Source organism: Mustela nivalis, assembly GCF_964662115.1.
Source record: "Mustela nivalis genome assembly, chromosome: 19".
NCBI lineage: Eukaryota > Metazoa > Chordata > Mammalia > Carnivora > Mustelidae > Mustela > Mustela nivalis.
Window position 1 is genome coordinate 37748417 of NC_139038.1, and position 23542 is coordinate 37771958.

Consider the following 23542-nt stretch of genomic DNA (forward strand, 5'->3'; position numbering starts at 1 on the left):
CATCCTCAGGAACACACCCTCCCTTGCCCCGTCGCTGTCTCTGTCTGGGGATCTGTCCTACACCCAGAGCTGCCCTAGACCAGCGTTGTCCCAAGATGGTCCAGGAGGCAAAAAGGAGTTTGGAAATGACAAGGCAGCAGCCCGCCCCTATATTCTGGAGGCCAGTTACCAGGTGGCTCCCGCCCTCTCTAGGAGATCGTTTTTTGCTTATCTGTGCTGGGGATGTCTGTTAAACATTACCCATCCCCCAACACACAACCGTCTCTGCCAGGGACCCTCACTTGTGCCCCTGCTCATCCCAGGGAGAGATGACATGTATCCAGGACTTTGGCCTCTGACCTCTGGCTTGTGATCAGTGCTCAGAGACCCCAGCCCACCCTTCGCTCCATCCTTCTCCCCTACCGTCTAGCTCCTATCCCCAGCATGAGTGCCCCTTCCCCCAACCAGACAAGAATGACAACAGAAAATTGGTTATGCTTTGTCGTGCCTCTGAGTACACTTTATCTGGAAAAACCCAAGGGCGCTCAGGCCATTTTGCAGATCAAGAAACTGAGTTCTAGGGGCGCCTGGGTGGCTCAGTGGGTTAAAGCCTCTGCCTTTGGCTCAGGTCATGATCCCAGGGTCCTGGGATTGAGCCCCACATTGGGCTCTCTGCTCAGCGGGGGGCCTGCTTCCTCCTCTCTCTCTGCCTGCCTCTCTGCCTACTTGTGATCTCTGTCTGTCAAATAAATTTTAAAAATCTTTGAAAAAAAAAAAAAAAAGAAAGAAACTGAGTTCTAGAGAGGAATGGGACCTAGGCAAGGTTCCCCAGCTCCTCTTAGGCACTGCTGTGAGAGTCTAAGTCCACACTTTATCATAGAGCTCTTTCTCAGCCTCAGATACAGGAAGACAGCTGAGTTCCCCCTCAGCCTGCCCCTCCCAGCCTGCCCAGACCCCTGCACATACCTGGTCCCCGGGGATCAGGCATAACCAGCCCATACAGTTCCCCATGGGGGCAGAAGCAGGCTCAGTTCGGGTCCCAGTCCTTGCTGCTCCTTCTCCCCTCTCCAGTGCCCTTAGCCTGGGCGCCCAGGCCCCGCCCAAGCACAGGCTCTCCTCTGGGCAGCCTCCTGGGCCCCAGCCCCTTGGGTGTCCACACCCGGCTGCTGCCCCTAAAAGCCACTTAGGCCAAGACTGCACGGCTGCTTCCCCACCCCCACCTCTAAGTTCCTGGCTGATGCAGCCATAGGCTCCTGCTGAGCTGGCCACCTCCATCTGTCTGCTTGCCTGTCCAGAGCTGGCTTGTCCGGTCTGTGACTGCCTCTCTGGACCCAGCCTGGTGCTGCTGCTCCTGAAGGCTGTGCCACGGGTGCCGTCTAACACATATCAGCCCGGATGGGGCTTCGGGGTCACCCCCAGCAACCAGGACCTGCCAGTTTGTGGTATGCGGCCATGCCAGAGTCAAGGGAGGTAGCTGGATGGAAGCCCCCAGGCTGGGGGTAGAGAAATAGGAGTGCCTGGTCCTACGGAGAGGACCTCCCTTGGAGATCGCCTCCCCCACCCCCAACCCCGCCCCAGCACAGAAACTCCCAGGATCAGCCTCAACCAGTCTGGGAAGATGAGGGAGGAGTAACCAGGGACATGTGGTCCCAGCCAGGGGCCAGAACACTGCATCACAGGGAAACAAAGGAGGCTCCAAAGCAGAAAAGGAGATGGGAAGGACCAGGAAGGTAACAGAGTAACAAAGGCAACATCAGAGAGTAACAAGGGGGGTGGGTAACAGCCCCAGGATAAAGGCGGCAGGGAGAAGGGCAGGTAGATTCCGCAGGGGTCGCAGGAATGGGTGAGGGGAACACGTTAAGGATGGAGGCCCAACGAACAAACGCAGGGAAAGCGAACCCAGCGGCTCTCCGGGCAAACTCTCCCATGCCCTTCCTCCAGCCGCGGGCCTCTACGTGAGACAGAAGTGGGTGGCAGAGAAACGGGCCGAAAGAACAGCATGGACAAAGACCCAGAGAGCGGTGCGCAGGGGCTGTAAGGCGTTTGGGTCGCCAGGGACCGGGCCAGGGGAGGTGATCCGCGAGGCCCGCTGCAGGCGGGAAGGCCGGTGGGAGGTGATCCCCACCCCTACCCCGACGCCCTCGCTGCCACCTTGCTACACAGGCCTTGCGACAAACAACAGGCAGACCTCTCGGGGCTTCCCTCTCCTGGGCTCTCAATGGGGGCCCCTGGGGTGGGGGTAGACCCAGGGCTCCGGGAGCGGGGAAGGGGGCTTTCCTCTGAGCTTTGAACCTAGCTGCCAGGTGCCGCGCCCCGCAGCGATGGGCGGAGCTTGGGCCTGGGCGGGGACTCCGGGGCGTGGCCGTAGGTAGAGGCTTGGTCGCTGGCCAGGGAAGGCGTGGGGGCCCGTCTGCAGGGTGGAGCCATTACTCTGACGCCCGGGTAATGCCCCGGAGCTTCCCGGGCCGCGCCGCCTCCCTAACTGGACATTAACGGCCCCATTGGATGACCGGGCCTCGCTTACGGCCGCCCCCTTCAGACTACGCCAGGCCTCTCTTCAGAGCCCGAAACTGCAGCAGCCGGGACGAGCGCGACGGAAAGAGAGAGAACACGACACCCGGAGCCGAGAGGGAGAGAAACGGGGAGAACCGCGCGGACCACCGGAGGGAGGTGGCGCAGGAACCCGCTCACTCGCTCTGGGCCCGCCCACCACCGCAGGCGCCGGCTGCGGCTGAAGTCCGAAGGCGCAGCCGCGCAGCGCCGCCTGCCGGCTCTCGGTGGGATTGCTTCGCTCAAGGGGCTGGCCCGGGACCCCCCACCCGCTCCGCCATGCCCTGCTGGGTGGCGATTGCGAGTGAGGCCGCTCCTGGGGGCTGCTTGCACTGCAGGGGCACAGGGGTGCCCAGAGGCGGTAGGCAGAGAAGCCGGGCTTCTGTCAAGTCCCAAATCAGCACTGCTTTTTCATCTTGGACCTGGTGTCCACCCCTCTGGACCGGGGTACCTTCAGGCAAGGGAAATCTAGAGCCTCACCAAGTGTCCAGCACTTGTGACCGAACATATGCAGACCACTTGGCCCTGGCGCGGAGTACCTGCAGTCTGTGTGGGGAACAGGAAGGAGCAACAGGACCAGGGTCAGGGCAGCTGTGTGGCCCAGCCCCAGAACGTGGATTTTGCGACATTGGTGGTGGAAAGTGAGGTGCTGTGCCCTGGAAGGGAGATCAGATCAGGACGCCCATGCTTTAAAAGGCCGAGTTCGGCGAGATGCAGGAGCAGGAATGGACTTGGAGTGCAGAGAATGGGTTCACCTGAGGAGTCTGTGGCCACCCCTTCCCTCGGGGCTGATCCTGGAATCAGAGTCTGTACAGTCAGGGCTCGGTCAGTAAGAATGGGGAGGGCCGAGAAAAAAGCACCCACATTAGTAGGAGACAACATGGGGAAAAGGATGTACCCAGGAGATGAGCGGGAATTGCCAGTAAGGAGAGATAGGGGCTTCCAGAGGCCAAGGAGAACGTGGGGGCTGGTTCCATGTGAGTATCTCGAAGCTAATCAGCTCAAGGGGTACGGGACCACCCTCCTCTGCTCCTGGCTGGCTGTCCTAGTGGAAGGCCTTGCCATATGGCCAAGGGAGGGCCCAAGGGCAGACAGCATCAGGGTACGGTGACTGGGTGCTTGGAGGCCCTGGATAGTTGTGAGAGTCAGAGCCCATGCAGAAGAGGGTTGACAAGGAAGCAGAAGCGGGAAGAGGCCCAGACACTTGTGAGCAGGAGCTGTAAGGGGGCCCAGGTGGAGGGAGGCCCTTATTCCCGATAGCAGAGCGTAACTATATGGGGGTTGGGGCCGATAACTGAAAATGCGGAGGTGATAAGAGTGGGAGGGTCTCTGAGGGGGCAGGGGTCCTTCCTCCCTCGGAGGAGAGTGGGGTCTTGAAGGAGGGGCTGGGGGTTTGCACTTGCTCTCCAGAAGCCACTGGATGAGGGGAAGGAGGGGTGCAAAAGCGGTCAGGTTTGAAATGAATCCTGGGAGATGGGGGAGGGGCTGGGTGGGCTCCTTGGTCATAAGGTCCCTTAAGGAAAACATACTCCTCCCCAGCCTGGCCAGAGGGCATAGTGAGGGGGCACTCTGGGGCTCCCAGGAGACTGGCATTGGGGGCTCTGACTCGGGTGTGAGTCCTGTTTCCCTCTTTCTGGTGGATGGCAGTGGGACCCAGGTTCTGCCTTGCACCTACCTACCCTGCGACCTCTCCTTTCCCGTGGGACTCTCGGACCTGGTCTGATGACCCCATCCTGGAACAGGAGATGCAGTGGCAGAGAGGGAAGGGGACCAGTCTCTGCCTCTGTCCCCTCTTCACCCATCCCCCAAGCACTTACAGATTAAGCTGGTTAGGAGAGGGCACGCCCCGGGCTAGGGACAGGGCTCCTGATATTTGCCAGGGTGTGAACGAAGCTATTTGCACCCTGAAGCGAGATGCCAAGAACACATCACAGAAGAAAGGCATCACACACGGGAATGCATGAACCAGGTAGCTTTTATTGGCCAGACCATCTGGCCTGGCCTGAGCTGTGCACCCAGGCAGAGAAGTAGACTCCCTCTGGGTCAGACAAGGGGCATCACCAGCAAGGGGTGCACTCAGGATGGCCCTGGGGAGAAGTGGGAACCGGCAAAGGTGGTTCACTGTGCAGACCATGGCTGAACAGGAGACACGCCAAAGGCTCTAGAAAGAACAAAGCAGGACCTTAGGGAGACGGTGGTGCACCCTCCACTAATTCTCCCCCCAACTACCGTTCCCAGATGGGAAGGGTAGGAGGCTCCAGGAAAACCTTTCTGGGCAAGAAGTGGGAGATAGGAAGATCATGGGGTTTCTCGTGGGCACGCAGATCTCCCCAGACATCCTCCACCCGCTGCGGTCCCCGCCCCCCTTTCTCTCCCTACGTACCTGGCCTGCTTCACCCGGGTCCAGGAAGGGGCCCCCAGCCGGGGCTCCAGTTCCGGCTGGGGCTCAGTGGCGCGCTGGCTCCAAGGCGCACTGACCCCGAGACCTGCGCTGGGGTTCCCGCTTCCCGTCTCCAACAGTTCCCGAACCCCCGAGGAGAGCAGAAGAGCACCGCGGGGGATGGGCTCCGGGGAGAGGGTGTCTTTGGCAAAGAGCCTTTGGGGGGACGCGCCCAGGCCTTGGGTGTCCCAGGCAAGGGATCCGGCCGCAGGGAGCAGCGCTCGGCGCCACACGTAGGGCGAGCGGCGCAGCCCCATGAGCAAGCCCGCGGCACGGCCCACTGTGTGGTAGCGGGGACTCGCCACGTGCTTGTACCAGGCGCCAGCGGGGGGCGACAGGAGCAGCAGGAGCAACAGCAACGCGCGCACCGCAGGGCCCCGCATTGTCGGGCCCCGCGCCAGGGCGCTCAGGTTGACCGCCGCCCGGCGGGGCAGGCCTGCAGCTGACTCGGCTGGGTCCGGGCGCACTGCGGGACCTCGGCGTCGTCGGGGAGCCGGGGGAGCGTCGGGGTGGGGGGGGCCGCAGCGCGGCGGACCCCGCTATAACTGCTCGCCGGCCCCGCCCCCTCGCCCCCACGGTACTCCTGCGCCCCAGAAAAGCAGGAGGAGAGCTGGAGAGGGAAGAGCGGCCCAGGCTGTTGGGACAGGGGCGTGGGTGGTGAGTACCTTCTCCCAGGAGTGGGCCCTCAGCTAGAACTCTAAGTGATGCTCTGCTGGGGACGCCCCTGCTCCCCGCTCAAGAAGGACTGTCAGGACACCGGGGGGAGGGGGGGCGGGCGTGTCCAAAGGGATGCCTCCTGAGCTAGAACTCTTGCAGGTGGGCACCAGAAGAGGAAAGACTGGCGGGGGGGGGGGGGGGGGCCTAGAAGAACCCTAGTGGGGCCAGAAGCGCTGACTGGTGGGCGTCCTCTGCATCATTCAAGAACCCTCTGTGCATCTCCTCTCCTGAGGGTTGTCTCTTGTCCCCCCACCCCTTCCACCCGCTCTGGTGAGTCCCCTGAGTGAGTCCCAGCTGCAGCTGGATGCTTGCAGCCACAAACTTGGCCACATGGGCCCTCTCTGAGATGGTTAGTGCTTCCTCACGGCTTCCAGAATAAAAAGTAAACCCCTCCTCTTAGCCCTGCCCAGGCCTGGGCAGGAGAAGGCCCTGTGGACCTCCAGCCTTCTCTCTGGTTGTGATACCCCCTCCCCCAAGACTACTGTCTCAGATGGCCAGTTTTCATCTTCCTGCCTTACCCAACAACCTGTGATGCTGCCTGCCTCTGTGTTTCTGTGCCCAGAACGTCCTTCCCACCCTTGTACTTATCCCTCAGGATCCTGTCTGCATGGCCCTGATCCGAAGGGTCCCCTGGAGTATTCTGCTGTGCATGCATGTGTCTAACAAACCTCTCCAGAGGGCAGAGCCAGGCCCATTCTTGCCTGAGCCCAGCCCAGGAGGGATGCAGGCCCCAAAATAATCTGACCTCAGCCCACCCCCAGCAAGCACACCACTCATGGAACATTTCCTAGGTCCCAGATGCCAGGGATCCTGGAGAAAAAAAATTTTTAACACTTTATTGTCAGAGAGTGAAAGAGGTGCTCACTTAACCAACTGAGCCACCCAGGTAACCCTGAAATGTCTTATTTTGATCTCCAAACAATACCATGAGGTGGGATTTTTTTTTTAAAGATTTTATTTTGGGGAGCACATAGCGGACTCAGTCATTAAGTATCTGCCTTCGGCTCAGGTCATGATCCCAGGGTCCTGGGATGGAGCCCCGCTGGGGCTGCTTCTCCCTCCCTCTGCCCCTTCCCCAGCTTGTGTGCGTGCTCTCTCTCTCACTTACTCCCTCTCTCTCAAATAAAATCTTCTAAAAATTTTTTAAAAATTTTATCTTTTAAAGTAATTGCTCCACCCGATGTGGAGCTTGAACTCAGAACTCTGAGATCAAGGGTCACTGGCCAGCCAGGTACCCCAAAATGGACCAGTACCGACCTCCTTTATCAATGAAGTAAGGCACAAGGAAAATGAACTTGCTCAGATCACTGCTGGTTAAGCAGTGGGACGAGTGGGGTCCGACCTAGAGCCCCCCAGCCCGACAGCACCGCTGTGGGGACCAGAACTGCAGTTCTCCATGGAAACTGCCCCTCGCTCTCTGCTGGTCTCCTCAGCGAAAGGGAAGGCGAGATTCTGGGAGTGAAGGGAACAGCCTTTCCTCCACGTCAAGGGGCCAGAGGCGCTGGGAGGACAGAGGGTGCACCTCTAAGGCAGGAGGGACCCAACTTGGTTGTGGGGAGCCCTGGGGGCACTCAGAAGCAATGCAGCCCTCCCTACAAAGGCCCTGCGGAACAGGGGAGAAGTGAACCAGGCCCTGCGCCCTCTGCTCAGTGGTGGGGATGGGGGGAGGCGTGCACCTCGACCTCTCCTGTCAGTTTCTTCACCTGCAGACTGGGGTGGTGAGAGCCCCTCCTCAGCTTACTGTGAGTATGAATCCAGGCGTGGGTCTCGGTGCCAGGCCTGGCACACAGTAGCTGCCCCCAGAATGCATGGGCCACCATCTCCTGCTGTTCCTGTTGGAGGCTTCCCAGCCTGAGCTGTTGGTAAAAACGCTTTGATGGAGAGGTGACTGGCGCAGGGACTAGTCGGGTAGGGGGTGAGAGGCAGCTGTGGGCGCACCTGGAGGGGCCTGGCGGACCACAGGGACCTGGAGCTGTGTGGAAAGCAGCCTCCCTGAGGGGGCCCTTGGCCTGGAGAGCCGCCTGGAGTGTGCAGTGGGCGGGCAGCACAGCCTGATGCAGGCCGCTGGGGTCCCCTGATGCTGCATATCCTCCCTGCTGAGAGTACTTGGTGGGGGCGGGGGGTGGGGGGCTGCCTGGAGCCCCCACCCCACCCCAGTTCATCAGGGGAAGGTCCGGGTGCCCCCTGGCGGGGGCCCAGCAAAATCACTTGCAGCAAGGTGGTATGGGGTCTGGGGCTGCTGGGACATGAAGCAGAACGACAGGTACCAGCATGGATCCATTTCAAACACAGCATCACAGAGAGTCCTCTGCAGGACGCCATGCTCCATATCTGAAGTTTAAACACCCGTCCTGCTTGTTTATGGCTGTGAAGCCCATGAGATGATGAGGGCCCCCGCTGAGACAGAGCCGGGCTCCTGCTGGGCAACAGTGTGCAGAAGGCATGTGGGGAGAGAGCCCAGGGCCAGGCTGGGGCAGCAAAGCACACCACAGTCTTGGGAACTCCCAATGTGGGGTATAGGGGACGAAGGGCTCTGTGCCCTGCCCAGCCCTGAGCCCCCCACCCCGGCTGCAGGAGTCACTCTGGGAGGAGGGGAGGAGGTGACGGGCCCAGGAGGGCTGACTCTCCTTTCTGGGCCTCACCTCTCCCTTCATCCACCCAACACCCTCCTAGAAACCAGGGAAGCATGGCTTCGGAGTGCCTGCATGCTCTCTTTCCCCAACGGCACCAAGCTGCCTGTAGGCTGGGGCCACTCGCAGCCCCAACACCGCACACAGGCCCCAGCCCCAACAAGGATGCCATCCTAAGGACGCCGCGATTGAGCAAATCTGTTTTGTCTTCTTTTAAAAAAAGTATTTATTTCTATCAAGGTAATTTACATTATAAACAGAATGCTAGTATAGGGAAGAACTTAAAACTGTCCCTCACCCACGCTTTCACATCCCAGTACTGCTCTCCAGAGGCAACAGCTCCCAACCCCTTCAGCTCTCTCTGTTGGTACTTATCACAAACTCAACTGCTATCCCAGCAGCGGCTTTCTAAGAAGCCACGATGTACTTTGAGTAAACCATGCACGTCCTGTCTTCACACTTCACAAGTGCATCTGCCATGTGTGCACTCGTGTACCTACTCACAGCCCAGAACAAGAAAGCAAAGATTTCCACTCCCGTGGAGCTCTCCTTGCAAGCCCCCCAGCCAGAAGCCCCCAGTACAACTTATCACCTCATCAGGGTGACAAGCACCCTCAGCACCACCCCCCTCAGCACCACCCCCACGACACGTGGGGGACCAGCCAGCAGAATCCCTGGGCGTCACCCCCACCGTACAGGCAGAATAACAGCCCCCCCACCAAGATGTATGTGCCCCAGATATTCTGGAACCTGTGCACACCTACTAGATGCAGTAGAGCAGGGGACCGAAGTTGCAGATGAAAGAACCGGGGGTGCTCATCAGCAGACCTTAGCAGAAGCAGATGGTCCTGAATCAGGCAGGTGGGCCAGCACCATCACCTGGGTAAATGTGGAGGTGGCTTCGGAGAACAGGGTGGAGGGGGTGTGTGTGACAAGGAAGAGGCTGGCAGGATGCACCTGGCAGACGGCAGACGGAGGAGGGGGGGCCTCTAAAGCCGGAGAGGGTGGGATGCATTCTCACCGGGAGGCATGCACCCCATCTGCACCTTGATTTTATCCCACTGAGACCGCTTCCGAACTTGGGAATTCCGACTGCAAGATAGTCAATCTGTATTGTTTGCAGCCGCTAAGTTTGCGGTCATTTTTTTAACAGTGGCCACGGGAAACTCATGACCCAGCGGACATCAGTAACGCTCCTGCTCTGCTGCGACGACCACAAACGTCGCTTTGGGGGTAAAACTGCCCCCAGTTGCGAACCACAGACCCTGAGATTGTAAACCGCTACTCTCCGATTTACCTGCTTTACGCAGCGCGAAAAGGCTTCCTACTAACGTAGATGAAGCTCTGGTCCCTCCCTCTGTTCGGATTTTGTCACCACTTTGGGTGAACTCACTGGCCAGCGTTTATGTTGTTATGGCTGCGTAAATACTGTCCTCCGCCAAGGGGACGATCACTACATTTCCTTTCCCATGATGGCGTTTTCTTCTTTGCTCGTTTGTGTACATGCTCACTGTGCTACTTTCCCCCAAAGACTCTGAGACACAGGAGGAGTTCCTCAAAGTCCCTTCTCCGGATGCTCAAGCTCGTGAGGACAGCCTGGCCGGTTCCATGTCCAGAGGCCCCGCTGTGGGAGACAGCAGCTTCCTGCTCCAGGCTGTGCACCCTCTTTCTGGAACATCTGTACAGGCACCTTCCCGCGCTCTGCTTTGGCTCTTGTCCAGGTTGGAGCCCGCTTGCTGGATGCCAGGTCATGTTTCAACTGGTACGCCCTAACGTTGTAGAGACAGGAACCCTCTGGCAGTTCCACGCAAATGGGGACATGAGACCTAATTAACTTGTCCCTTTTATGTCCATGTCTCTATGCCTAGTGCAAAGATTTTCTAGGTGTAGAATCTGTGGATGGATAACCTACTCCTCAGAAATCTGAGGCCATCTCTGGGTTCCGGTGTCCCAGGAGTAAAGTCCTATTCTCAGTCCCTCCTCTAGGATCTTTTCCCTCCTTACCCCGTCCTCCCTAAAGCTGTCAGGGTCTTGGTTTCATCTGCTGAGGGCCTTTCCTCCCTGGCTGGGTCCTTTCAGCGTGAACACTCGCACCCTTCAGTACTATAATCCGCGCCTCTCTGCTTTCTCTGTTCTTCCTCATATTCCTACGAATTAGACTGTGCGCCTTCTAGAGTCAGTGTCTCAGCTTCTTTATCTTCTGTGTGTCTGCTTGCTGGCAGATGTCTCCCAACTGTACCTTCCCAAATTGCTCTTGAGCTTTTACTCATGTTTTTAATTTCTAAGAGCCCTTTATTTCCTAACTGTTCTGTATTCATTATTGTTCGGGGAATCCTAGCCTCATTGCACAGAAGCAGCATCTTTTCTGCAAATGTCAAATACAGCTTTTTCTTTTTAAATATTTTATTTATTTATTTGACAGTAAGAGATCACAAGTAGGCGGAGAGGCAGGCAGAGAGAGAGGAGGAAGCAGGCTCCCCGCTGAGCAGAGAGCCCGATGTGGGGCTCGATCCCAGGACCCTGGGATCACGACCCGAGCCGAAAGCAGAGGCTTTATCCCACTGAGCCACCCAGGCGCCCCAGCTTTTTTTTTTTTTTAAGTAGGCTCCAGTTCGGGCTGGAACTCACCACCCGAAGACCAAGAGTCACGTGCTCCACCAAAGGAGCCAGTTGGGTGCCCCAAATACAGTTCTTTCTAAAGCTTCCTTTGGCTCCCTGGGTCTGCTTGGTGTGGTCCATCTTTCACACGGCAGGCTCTCCTCCTGAGCCTGGACGTCCTTGGCTGCCCTCACCTGTGAGTGACATCCTGATGCTTTTTCTGTGGGGACGTGGCTTTGCCGAGTGGGCTTCACTGCAGGAATGGCTTTTCACTCTGTAACGGGGTGCGCAATAAAGCTTTTCTCTGGAGGACCCCAAGCAGGGGGGTGGGGTGCGGACTGGATACAGAAGCCAGGGCAGGGGTGGAGGGCCCAGGTGCCCAGCTTCCATGCACTGACCTGCAGGGGCTCCCGTTTTCAGTCCCCTGCCTCAGTTCACCCTCAGTAAATTTTTTTTTTTTTTTAAAGATTTTATTTATTTATTTATTTGACAGAGAGAGATCACAAGTAGGCAGAGGCAGGCAGAGAGAGAGAGAGGAGGAAGCAGGCTCCCTGCTGAGCAGAGAGCCCGATGTGGGACTCCATCCCAGGACCCCGAGATCATGACCTGAGCCGAAGGCAGCGGCTTAAGCCATTGAGCCACCCAGGCGCCCCTCAGTGAAACTTCTTATCAGCGTTCCCCCCAAAGGTCTCAAGGATGCTTTGTAAAGTGAGTCACTCTTCCTGTTGTTCCAGAATTTGTTTACATCTTTCACTCGCTGCTTCCTCCCTTCCTGTCCTTTTGTATTCGTGGACTGGCAGTTTTTTACTCCTCTGCCGTCATTTAGTGGGGCTGTGACAGTGAGGAGGCATCTGCATGTGGCCTGTCCACCAGATTTACTTGATGTGATGATGACCGTTTTGCAACTCAAGAGTGAGGAAGCCAAGGGTTCAATGAGCTAACCAAGTTCACCAGCAAATAAGTGGCTGAACTGGGGTTTCAAGCCCATTTCTGTCTCATTCTCAAGCCCAGGCTCGCTCCCCAACAACACACTGCCTTTTCCTAGAAGGTTTCAGACTTGACTCTCCTCCTTTGATAGCAAAAGGGACGTCTGGAGTGTTCCTGTCCCCCCAGGAGGCCCTCCCTGCAGGGGCCTGAAGCCCAGTATTCACCACCGTCCACTTAGCAAGCTTGCCCTGATGCTACTCTGCACCAAGCCCCCGAGGTCGGTTGGGGGTGCCAGTGAAGAGCCTGAGTTCTTATCAGGATCCGGAGAGATAGCCCCTGGCTCCGAGATGGAGGTCATTAAAAAACGGTCTTTTATGATAACAATTTGCCGAAGTTTCTTATTTGGGGAGGCTGGGACAGGGTGTGTGTGTGTGGCGGGGGTGCGCCTGCTGACCAGCCCTGTTTCTGCGTGAGCTGCAAATACAAGCGGCCTGGGCTAGGGGGAAACGATGGGCTCCCCACACGGCGGCTACATTTAGCAAATAAGCTGCAGGACGTGCGGTTTCCGATCGACTCGGGACAGCACGTCTGCACGAGAACGGCCCACCCACAGCGGGGGCGCACTCACGCTGCACCGCGGGGAACGCCGTCCGCGGCTGCTCCAAAATTCCAAGCTGCCCGGCGGCGCGGCGTCGGCAGCGCAGTGGGGCGCGCTGCGGTCCTGCCAGGGCCCCGCGCCCCCGGCACACACCCCCGGCCGGGGCCTCTCAGCCCCGGTCCCCAGCCCGCGCCCCTCGTCCGGCCCCCGGTCCCCAGCCCGCGCCTGCCGTCTGGCCCCCAGTCCCCAGCCCGCGCCCCCATTCCGCAGCCCGCGCACCTCGTCCGGTCCCCGGGCCCCCGCCCGCCGCCTCCTGTCCGCGCCTCGCCGGGGCGGAAGTGACGGCACGCGCTTCCGCCGGGCGGGGCCGTTGCTGGGCGGGACGCTGACGTCGCCCGGAAGGGGCGGGCCCGCCGGGAGCCAGGCCGCGCCGCGCCGGCCGGAGGGGGCCGCAGCCTGGACCATGGCGGCGGCTGCGGCGTCCGCGGTGGTGGCGGCGGCGGGCGCCGAGGGGCGGCGCGCGGCCCTGGAGGCGGCGGCGACGCCCGAGCGGGGCGGCGGGAGCTGCGTGCTGTGCTGCGGGGACCTGGAGGCCACGGCGCTGGGCCGCTGCGACCACCCGGTGTGCTACCGCTGCTCCACCAAGATGCGGGTGCTGTGCGAGCAGCGCTACTGCGCCGTGTGCCGCGAGGAGCTGCGCCAGGTGCGCCGCGTCGGCCGGGCCGCGCGTTCGGGGCGCCGGGGCGGGCGCGGGGCGCGGCCGGAAGGGGACTTTGCCTTTCTGGTGTCCGGCCGCGGGCCTGGCGGCGCCGGCTTCCAAAAGACAGGCCTGGCGGCAGCCCCCACCCCACCGGGACGGGCTGCCCACTGGGGGGCATCTGGGGCAGGCAGGCAAGAGGTGGCCCCGCCGGGTGGTCGAGGGAGCGGTCCCTATGGGGACGGTTATAGCAGTCTGTCCGGACGGTTATGGCAGTCTGTCCGGGAAGCAGAGGGTCAGAGTGGGAATTTCCAGCCCAGCTGTGTGTGTGGCTCCTCGGGGTAACCCGGGCAAGGTCCTCCCGAGACTGGTGCTTTAAGCTATTGAGGTACTCACACCTGCTCACCGGAGGGGGAAGGCTGAACCATCGAGACTTGCTTAGGATTGTTGGCGGATGGGGACAAAAGTGTTAGAAGTTTTTCTCCTTGCCAGTTCCAACGGGGGTGGGGGTGGGGGTCAGGTCCAGAGTGGAGACGGGATGTTTCTGACTCTGTCCAGACTTGGAAGCCCTGGAGGGGGTCAGAGAGGGCACCGTGGAGTGTGCGCCCCCCCCAAAAAAATGCCCGATGCTGGCTGGGAGCACCTAGCTGGCGCTCCCTTGGTTTGGTCTGAGATATGTTTGCTTCCAGCGTTGTGAAATTCCTCTGGTTTGTTCATGGAAAGCTTGGGTTGGTGACATCTGCCAGGGAATCTGACTTTCTTCTTCCTAGAAGTGACGCAGAAGCGGCATTGTTGAGCAGTAGGTTTCCTTAGTTGTGTTTTTATTTTTGTGCTAGGTGGACATTTATGTTAGGGGAGCCAAGGCTATGCTGTAATTTCATGAGCACCTACTCTGTGCTCTTCTCAAAAAAGACAGAGATACCGTTACTCTGTAATGGGGTGGACAAGAGATGGACCTGGGAGAGATCTGGGGTACAGGAATCGTGGGGAGGACCTTGGGCCAGTAGCTTAGTGAGCACCTTCCAGCTCTGCCAGTCTTGCTTGGCATGAGGTCACCCTTGAAGGGCCAGGTTTCCCAGTGCACCCGTAGTTCCCTTCCAGGAAGGCAGGGGCTGCAGATCTCCTCCGGAAGTGAGAAGACATCTCTGTGTGGCTGCTATGGCTGGCATCTGGCTTCTCTTGGTCCTTGTGGGTCCCACACCCTCCCAGTGCTCTGTGGCAAGCAGCTCTTGACATGAGCTGTCAGCAGGCTCCCACAGGGGTGTGCTTTGGCACTGGGTGCCTCTGGCCGATTCTGGCATACCTCTTGGGCCTGCCCCGAATTACTGGGCATCAGGAGGGTGTCCTGGGAACTTTGGGAGATGATGATCCTCTCACTCATCTTGCTTCCTCCCACCTTGAACTGGCACTTCTACCCTAGCTGTTCCTGTTCCCCGGCTGAGTTCTGCCCTGTCCTCTGAATGTCCCATGCCCACTCGGGAATCCTGCAGCTACCCCCAGGGGCTGTCTCTGCTATGTCCTCTGCGCTGGGACTAAGTGCGTAAAAATCCCGAGGAGAGCATGCCAAGATGCTGTGCGGAACAGGCCTCCACCTCGACTCAGGGCTTCCGGGTGCCCACTGTGGGGCAGGCGTTGCAAAGAGCAGACGCAGAGCAGCCCAGCAGCTGCTGGTCAGGCGGGGGCCAGATGAAGCCAGACCGCCCAGCAGGTGCTCAGGTTGGAGGCCAGGCTGGCTCCTGGTCAAGACCAGCGTCAGCGGCCGTCTCACCTTTCCCACAGTCCCTGTTCTTCTGACCATTGATCCCAGTCTTGCTCTCCGCCTTGCCCCGATGCCCGTCTCTAGCAGAGAGGCTTGATGGGGCCGCCGTACCAAGTGGGGTGTATCTGAGCTAGTGTGACCTCCCTTCCATCTCGTGGGCCAGACATGCGGGGAGGGTGACGCAGGTCAGGAGGCGGGGCCTGCTGCCTGTCCTTGCTAGTCCCGTGTCAGGGCCCCTCCCCGCCAGCCTGGTCCGCCTGGCTCCTCTGGGGCCTGAACTTCCTAGGTGGGGCCCTCATCACCCACCCTTGCCATCGGCTCACTCTCACCAGGGGTCACTGCTGGCACCACCCATACCCTCTTCTACTCAGTCACAGTGAGTGCCCACTGTGTACTGGGAGTGGGGGGCAGCAAAGCCCCAGACAGGAGCACACACCCACCCCTGCGGGGGTCCGAGCAGGGCTCTCATCCCATCTCCCTCTCCCTTTCTTCAGGGACTAGCCCAACCATCCTGGGGCCCACCCATGGATGCCCTTTCCTTCTTGGACGTTGGCAGCCTGGCTGACCCAGGGGCTTCCCAGGATGGTCCATCCTCAAGTGTCTAGGCCTGGCCTGTGCCTCTGTCCTTGGATCCATAACCCTACCCCTTCAACATGATCAGCAGCATGGGTGGGTCTCAGGCCATGCTGGTTGGATCTCTGGTGGGTTCCTCCCCACCCCTGGTCAGACCCCGTGGTCCTTGTCCAGCGACTAGGTCGCACCATTCATCTCACTCTCTGTGGGGGGCAGGGATGCTGGCTACAGCAGGCTGCACTACTGTCCTGTTGTGTACTCCTCGCCGGTCCTGACACTGGCACAGGCCTTGGGGGCCCCAAGCCTGCTCTTACAGCCTGTCTAGGAGGGGCCCTTAGCGTTTTGCCGTTCCTGCCCCCCGGTGCCAAGCCTGCTCACCCTCATTCTCAGATCCAGCCCTGAACCTGTGTTCCATGGCCACATCCCTCTTCCTGCAGTTCTCGTCCCTTTCTGAGCCACCCCAGTGTCTACCCCTCTCCTGGCTTGGGTCAGGTGTGCCCAGCATTGGCTTTCCCAAGAGACTGTTCTGGAGAGACAGACCTCTCCCCCACCACCTCCGCCCACACAGCCTGGCAGTCCTCCTGGGAACTGCACCCCGCCTCTGTCCACAGCGAGGGTGCTGGCAGTGAGATACCCCTGAGGTGGGTCCGATCAGACCTCTGAGAGGAAGGCGCTGGAGCTGGGGGGACAGCAGTGACAGTGGCATCTCGGCACAGGTTTCTTCTGGGGAAGGAAGTTGTTCCTCTGCTGAGTCTGTGGGATTTGGATGCTTTTCGGCAGGGGCTCCCTTGTGGGAGGGAGGACACTGGGGCTCCTGAACCTGCTCCCTGCTCCCCGAGTCCCGGCAGCTGGTTCCATGACAGACCTTCTGATTTGTGGCCGGCCAGCAGCATTCTGCCTGGCTCGTGGTCCTATGCGTGCAGGCGCTGGTACCCCAGCAAGAGATGGGACGAACTGGGGTCAGGACTGGGAAGGCGCCCTTGTGAGGGCTGGGTGTGGCCATGTCCTAGAAGGGCAGATCCAGTGAGAAGAGGCCAGCGTGAGGTCCAGAGGCCTGGGAAGGAAACCAGGGGGAGGGGGAGCCATGGGAGCGTAGCTGCGGTGAAGCACCTGCCCAAACTCCATGTGGGGTGGGGGCAGGGGCGGGAGCAGGTGGCCGCATTCACCAGACAGGATGCACCAGCAGGGGCACTGTTCATCCTTCTGCCTCCCCCAGAATGGGTGTGGTTGGACCAGGGTACCTCCCCTGGGCTCCTGTGAGGGGCTTGGGGTCAGCTTGCTCGCCCCACAGTGTGTCATCATTAGTGCACATTGAGCCCCCCAGCTTCTTCCCAGACTCCCAGGGAACTAGTCTTAAGCATCCAGCTGCTGGGGGCAGTGTGACCACCATTCTCCCCAGCCAGTCCTCTGCTTTCCCAAGTTCATGGCCATTGTGATCCCAGACATCCTCCCTAGCTGAGCCTAAACAGAGCAGAGATGACCTTGACATGATTGTTCCCAAGGTGAGGACTCTGAACAGAGGCAAGCGACCAGACCCAGACTTGGAGGGGACAGTAGTGGAGTGGGAAGGGCTGTGGAGAGACCAGAAGTATGGTCGTGGTCTAGAGAAGAGGGAGTGCTGGAAGGAGCAGGGCCCTCATTCGTGCAGAGGGAAGACCTGAGCCTGCAGGAGGGTCTTGGAGGCACTGGGACAGGAGTTTGCCAGGGGGCAGCCTGGCAGGCTGTACCTGAGATGTCCTGGGAAACAGGTGCACAGGGGTCTGCACCCAGGTCGTGGCCAGCACGCCCCAGCTCTGCACTTTGGCACCCCGACAGCTGGTTAACAAGCAGGAGGCAGCCAAGGGCTGTGGCTGAGTCCTGCGGGGGAGCCTCTCCTGTGGCATCACAGGTGGATGGAGGGTGGCTAGGCTTGATGCGTCGTTGCCCGGCTTGTCCTGGTGGCATTGTTTCCCTAGCGGCTTTTTGGGTGGCATCTCTCCCTTCTCTGCCCTGTGCTCAACACCCATGTGATGAAGGCCTGGTTTGCCCAACCATGTGGTCCAGGTCACTGGCCCCAGGGGCTCACTGCTGACGTCTCCTCCTCTGGGGTGACTTCCATTCCCCCTATGGGGCTGGTGTGGCTATGGATAAGTGGGGAATCTTGCCGCCCCCTGGTGGCGAGGCCGGGCATTGTGTCTCCAAACGGGTCACCGGGTGCTCGCCCTCTGGCTACAGGTGAGGAGAGGGGCCTGGGCAGGCTGGGATGGCATAGAGTGCTGCTGTGGGGCCCGCCTCGGCCTTCTCACCAGGGGCTGAGTACCTCCCTCTTCTCCGCCTGACAGGGTCCTCCACCAGGTGTCCGCGGCCCTGCTCACCCCCCTCTCACTTGGTTCCAGGTGGTCTTTGGGAAAAAGCTTCCTGCCTTTGCTACAATCTCCCTCCACCAGCTGCAGCACGAGAAGAAATACGACATCTACTTTGCTGATGGAAAAGTTTTTGCCTTGTACAGGTAAGAGGGAGCCTCAGCCTGGGATTCTGATGGGCTGTGCCCAGCCCAGCACTGGGAATGAGCACATCCTGGTCCCCTCCTGTGTTCCTCACAGCCCTGGGACCAGATGTCAGGGCCCGTGCTCCATTTCCTCTCCTGTAACAGGGTTGCTCCTGCCTGCGGGGGCGGTGGAGGCAGGAGCAGAGGTGAGTCCAGGGAAGGCACTCCAGGATAGCGCATGGTGCCTGCTTTCTGAGGCTCTGCCATGCTCACTGGAGCTCCTGGGAACTGGGCTCTTAGCTTGTGGCAGCAAAACCCTGTAAAGGGGTACGTACAGTTGTCTTGGGAGTGATCGTTCCCTTTCAGGAGAGGGGTGGGCCCTGGTGTGGGCCCAGTTTTCATGCCCTGCTGATGCTTAGCCATCCAGGCCAGGAGCAGCTGGACTCCACGGGCAGAGTGATGCAGGGCATCGGGGGGTGGCGGGGATGGGGGAGTGCTGGTCCTAGCAGCACTCGAGACAGCCACCCTGAGTGCCTACAGGGTCGGGGGCCTTTGGTGTCTCTCTAGGCAGCTGCTTCAGCATGAGTGCCCACAGTGCCCTGCGCTGCCGCCGTTTGGCCTCTTCGGGGACCTGGAGCAGCACATGCGGAAGCAGCATGAGCTCTTCTGCTGCAAGCTGTGCCTCAAGCACCTCAAGGTGTGCCTGTGGGGGCAGGGAGAGCCAGGTGCAGGCAGGTGGGGGCTGGGCCCTGGGGGTCGTGGGAGGGGGCCCACCCGCGCCCAGCACCCTCTCCCCTGCAGATCTTCACCTACGAGCGCAAGTGGTACTCGCGCAAGGACCTGGCGCGACACCGAATGCAGGGGGACCCCGATGACACCTCACACCGTGGACACCCACTCTGCAAATTCTGTGATGAGCGCTACCTGGACAACGACGAGCTGCTCAAACACCTGCGCCGCGACCACTACTTCTGCCACTTTTGTGACGCGGAGGGGGCCCAGGACTACTATAGGTGGGTGAGGGCCATGGGCGCTTCAGGGGATGGGGTGGGGCGGGGAGGGGAGGGGCCGTGGGCAGGGCCGGCCTGCAGCTCCCGCTGACACCCCGCCTTGCCAGCGACTACGCCTACCTTCGAGAGCACTTCCGGGAGAAGCACTTCCTGTGCGAGGAGGGCCGCTGCAGCACGGAGCAGTTCACACACGCCTTCCGCACGGAGATCGACCTGAAGGCCCACAGGACCACCTGCCATAGTCGGAGCCGCGCCGAGGCCCGCCAGAATCGGCAGATCGACCTACAGTTCAGCTATGCGCCCCGGCACTCGCGCCGCAATGAGGGTGAGTGAGTGGGGCTCCCTCGGGCTGCAGCCGCGTGTGCTCCGCGGTCTGACCCATCGTGTGTCGGTGGGACAGAGGACACACCTGAAACCGGTCACCCCAGGGAGCTCCTGGTGTCTCCATCGACAGTTCAGGGGGCAAGGGTCGGGATTGGCTCCTGGGCCAGAGCCCTGTGGAGTGCCTGTGGCCGTGGCAGACCCTTCTCCCCTTGGGGCTGGTGTGGACCCCAGAGGAGTCTGAGTGGGTCCTTCGGGCTCCTTTGCTGGGCGAGTGAGGAGGTCTCTGCTGGGCAAGGTGAGCACAAGCCTCAGTCTGGCCCAGGCCCGTGACAGGCTCTGTGCCCGCTGCAGGGGTTGTCGGGGGTGAGGACTACGAGGAGGTGGACAGGTACAACCGCCAAGGCCGTGCTGGCCGGGCCAGTGGTCGTGGAGCCCAGCAGAACCGTCGAGGAAGCTGGAGGTACAAGAGGTGGGAGGATTTGCGTGCTGCTGACACTCTCCTAGTGCCACCCCTGAGGCGGTGGCCGCGGCCTGCAGCTGCGTTGGCACCCTGCACAGGGTTCGGGGGACTTTGTCTTACTGGTGTCTGATGTCCTTGGCTTGGTGGTGGGGTCTGCTTAGTGTCCTGAGTGAGCAGACATCCCCTTCTCTTTTCTCTGGTTCTAGCCAGAGACGCCAGGACCCTGCAGGTGGGGATGCGCCAGAGGGGCCTGTGTCCCTGATGGGGTTCAGTGTAGGCAGGCCATGAGATGCTCATGCTGCAGGCACGTGCCCAGGCCAGGCGCTGTCCCCAGTGTCCCACAGGATGGAGGCATCTTGGACCCCACAGCACTGGGCCTGTGTGCTGCCTGGGGAGCCCCAGCCTGAGACCAGCTGGCTCAGGAGTCCTGCTGCATTTGCATCCCCCTCTGCTGGCCAGTGAGGGCTGGCTGGTGCAGGGTTCGCTGGCCCCAGGACGTCTCCAACAGAGGATAGGCTTGGGGTTGGGGGGAGGCCCCTCCCAGCTCCTCGCCCTGCACAGCACCCGGTCCCAGGCCTTGCCCAACCTGAAGGCCTCCCCCTCCCAGGGAAGAAGAGGACCGGGAAGTAGCAGCGGCCATCCGGGCCTCGGTGGCCGTGCAGCAGCAGCAGCAGCAGCAGGAGGCACGCAGGAGTGAAGACCGGGAGGAGGGTGGCAGAGCCAAGAAGGACGAGGCAGGGGTGCGGGGGCTCGAGGAGCTCCGAGGCCCCCGGCGGCCGCCCCGGACTCAGGGCGAAGGTGCAGGTGAGCTGGTGCAGCCTGTGGGCGCCTGGGAGGTGCGAGGCAGGCTCCCGGCTGGCACAGTGCCCAGGAGTGACAGGGCAGAACCCTGAGCACCCCCTGGAGGGTCTGCTCTCACCCCCGGATGTTCTCATCCCTGACGTCGGGTCCTTTCGTTGCCTCGTAGGCCTCAAGGAAGCCTCGCCAAACGGTCCTGTGAGCCCAGAGGGCACCCCAGCAACCGGCCCAGCCCCAGGGGCTGTGCTTCCAAGGTATACTCGTGCACTACTGGGTCAGGGTCAGGGTTGGGGGTGGGGTGGGCTCGGGCCCACAGGCCACTGACGTTACTCCCCTCCCTGGGCTCAGCACCCTCCCACCTCCCACTTCGAAGCTCAAGGATGAAGACTTCCCCAGCCTCTGCGCCTCCACGTCCTCCTCCTCCTCCTCATGCTCTGCAGTGGCGGCCCCAGGCCCCGTGGGGCTGGGAATCACCTACCCTGTCCCTGCCAGGGGCAGGAGCACCTTCCAAGAGGACGATTTCCCTGCCCTGGTGTCCTCCGCCTCCAAGCCCAGCACTGCCCCCACCAGTCTCATTTCTGCCTGGAATGGCAGTGGCAGCAAAAAGGTGGCACATCCCACCGCGGGGGCCCCAGCTGCCAGCGGGAGCAGCCAGCCTGCCAGGAAGGCTGGGAAGGGAGGCAAGGGCAGCAAGAAAGCTGGGCCGCCGCCTTCAGAGGAGGAGGAGGAGGACGGCCGCACCGGCCTCACTGCCCAGGAGCTGCGGAGTGTGCCCACCACGGTAGCCGTCTCCTCCCTCCTGGCATTGGCCTCCACCCAGACCCTCACCAAGGTCGGCAAAAAGAAGAAGGTGGGCTCAGAGAAGCCAGGTGCTGTCTCACCGCCCCCACTGCCCCCTGACAAAGATGGGCCCCTTGGGGCCGAGCAGACCCCCACCACAAGCGCTGGCAGAGCCGAGGGGCCCGTTGCCCTCATTGTCAATGGACATACAGAGGGGCCGGCCCCGGCTCGCAGCACGCCCAAGGAACCTCCTGGGCTCCCACGGCCCCTGGGGCCCCTCCCCTGCCCCACACCCCAGGAAGACTTCCCTGCGCTTGGAGTCCCCTGTCCACCCAGGATGCCCCCTCCCCCAGGTATGTGTGTCTGCCTGCGGTCTGCTTCTGGGTATCTGGAAGGGGGCCAGGGTGGGAGAGTGAGACTGGAGCCCGGGGTCCCAGGGGAGCATACCATGAGGGGCGGTGATAGGCTAGCAGGCAGGGGAGGGAAGCCTAGTAGCACCACTGACCATGAGCAGGCTGCTTGCCCTCCCTGTGAGATGGGGCAACCCTGGCATTTTCTGGAGCTGGGGGAGGAAGTCGCCCCAGCCCGGGATTGCCAGGCAGGAGCTCAGTGTATGTGCTGCCTCTTGGCATTGTCGGGCCCTGGGCCTGCTGTCCGGCGGAGGGTGGCTTGTGGACGGAGCCTGACCTTGGTAGGCGGGGCAGCAAGGGAAGCCTCCCGAGCACGTGGAGAACAGGTCACCATCTGGGTCTTGGTCCGCCTCCCCTACAGGCTTCAGTGCTGTGGTGCTCCTGAAGGGCACTCCGCCCCCACCTCCCCCTGGCCTGGTGCCCCCCGTCAGCAAGCCTCCCCCTGGCTTCTCAGGCCTCCTGCCTGGCTCCCACCCAGCTTGTGTCCCCAGCACTGTCACCACCACGAAAGCGTAAGTAGGGGTGGGCCGCCCCGCCTTGTGCCCCTGGAGGCCGGGGAGTGTCCTCACCCTGGGCCACCCCAAAGAGCTAAGGCGCCCCCTCCTGCCTGTTTCCTGACCCTCAGGCCCAGGCTGACAGCTGCGCCCCAGGCCTACCTGGTGCCTGAGAACTTCCGGGAAAGGAACCTGCAGCTCATCCAGTCCATCAGGGACTTCCTGCAGAGCGACGAGGCCCGCTTCGGCAAGTTCAAGAGCCACTCGGGGGAGTTCAGACAGGTCAGCCAGGCAGGGGTGTGGGGGGCCAGTGCGGTCACTGTGGGGGCTCAGCCCAGCCTGGGCATGACTGGCTTTGGTTCTGGGTGGCAGGGCGTGATCTCCGCAGCCCAGTATTACAAGAGCTGCCGCGACCTGCTCGGGGAGAACTTCCAGAAGATTTTCAACGAGCTGCTGGTGCTGCTGCCCGACACGGCCAAGCAGCAGGAGCTGCTGTCCGCACACACGCACTTCCGGGGCCGGGAGAGACCTCCTGGCACCAAGGCCAAAAAGAACAAGAAGAGCGCGTGGCAGGGCAGCGCCCGGCCGGCAGGCCTGGACTGCTGCGTGTGTCCCACCTGCCAGCAGGTGCTCGCGCATGGGGACGTCAGCAGCCACCAGGCACTGCACGCCGCCCAGGACCACGACTTCCCCTCCCTGCAAGCCATTGCCAGGATCCTCACGTAGCTCCCGCCAGCGTGGGCAGGAGCTGCCACACCCAGGAGCCTCCTCCCTCCTCCTTCCTTCCGGGCTGCCACACAGCCAGGTAAGGCCCTGGTGAGGCCACCTGCTCTGGCCCCTCTGCCGGCCGGCCCGCTGGGCTCGCCAGGAAGGCCTGCCCTGTCTGCACACCATCACGTAGGAGTCCATCCGGTTTCCTCCTGGGAAGCGCGAAGACCTCTCCCTCCGTGGTGGGCTGGTCTGAGTTTGAGTTCTCATGCTTTTGGAAGGTGTGAGGGGAGGGAAGGGCCGGGACGCGGGAACCTGTCCGTGCTGTCAGAGCTAGTGACAACAGCGGCCCTCTGCAGGCCCCCCGAGCCCGAGGGCTGCAGCACAGCGGCCCCCCAGCCAGAAGCTGTGGAGCTGCCAGTGCCAGAGTCACGTGTTGAGAGTGTTGTGTAAACGGTTGGCTGTTTCGTGATTCAAGAACATTTAGGATTAAAAGCAGACACGGAATTGTGCTCCTCGAAGTTGAATCTTTGTATGAGACAAGCTGAATCTGGGATCTCAAATTGCCTCTGACCTTTTATAAGACCGTGTATCTTCAAATAAATTTATTTTGCAATAATGCA

General features: G+C 60.9%; 2 protein-coding genes and 1 long non-coding RNA gene across 6 annotated transcripts; 2 read left to right on the forward strand and 1 right to left on the reverse strand.

Moving 5' to 3' along the window:
- Window positions 1-370: 370 nt before the first annotated feature.
- On the forward strand, window positions 371-3838 carry LOC309854433. Its single transcript, XR_014306236.1, has 2 exons — window positions 371-1709; window positions 1921-3838. It is a non-coding gene; the product is annotated as an uncharacterized lncRNA (long non-coding RNA).
- On the reverse strand, window positions 1704-6856 carry NPW (neuropeptide W). Its single transcript, XM_082713586.1, has 2 exons — window positions 4913-6856; window positions 1704-4690 (listed from the first exon to the last, which is right to left on the reverse strand). The coding sequence occupies exons 1-2, from the start codon at window positions 5350-5352 to the stop codon at window positions 4648-4650; spliced, it is 483 nt and encodes a 160-aa protein (XP_082569712.1). The 5' UTR covers window positions 5353-6856; the 3' UTR covers window positions 1704-4647.
- Window positions 6857-12769: 5913 nt separating this feature from the next.
- Window positions 12770-23542, forward strand: ZNF598 (zinc finger protein 598, E3 ubiquitin ligase). Of its 4 annotated transcripts, none has more exons than XM_082713515.1 (12): window positions 12770-13142; window positions 17844-17956; window positions 18503-18632; window positions 18737-18948; window positions 19053-19270; window positions 19621-19729; window positions 20337-20533; window positions 20697-20781; window positions 20876-21660; window positions 22079-22229; window positions 22343-22493; window positions 22584-23542. In XM_082713515.1, the coding sequence occupies exons 1-12, from the start codon at window positions 12903-12905 to the stop codon at window positions 22935-22937; spliced, it is 2745 nt and encodes a 914-aa protein (XP_082569641.1). In that variant the 5' UTR covers window positions 12770-12902; the 3' UTR covers window positions 22938-23542. The 4 variants fall into 4 exon arrangements, with proteins under 4 accessions (XP_082569641.1, XP_082569640.1, XP_082569643.1 ...); XM_082713514.1 differs by having other exon boundaries at window positions 12888-13142; window positions 19621-19738; XM_082713517.1 differs by lacking the exon at window positions 18503-18632 and having other exon boundaries at window positions 12992-13142.

Coding starts and splice junctions, on each gene's coding strand:
- ZNF598 (XM_082713514.1), top strand. CDS start 12,903: ATGGCGGCGGCTGCGGCGTCCGCGGTGGTGGCGGCGGCGGGCGCCGAG. Junction 18,633..18,736: donor TGTGCCTCAAGCACCTCAAG/GTGTGCCTGTGG, acceptor TCTCCCCTGCAG/ATCTTCACCTACGAGCGCAA. Junction 19,739..20,336: donor GGAAGCTGGAGGTACAAGAG/GTGGGAGGATTT, acceptor TCCCCCTCCCAG/GGAAGAAGAGGACCGGGAAG.
- NPW (XM_082713586.1), bottom strand. CDS start 5,352: ATGCGGGGCCCTGCGGTGCGCGCGTTGCTGTTGCTCCTGCTGCTCCTG. Junction 4,691..4,912: donor ACCCGGGTGAAGCAGGCCAG/GTACGTAGGGAG, acceptor TGTTCTTTCTAG/AGCCTTTGGCGTGTCTCCTG.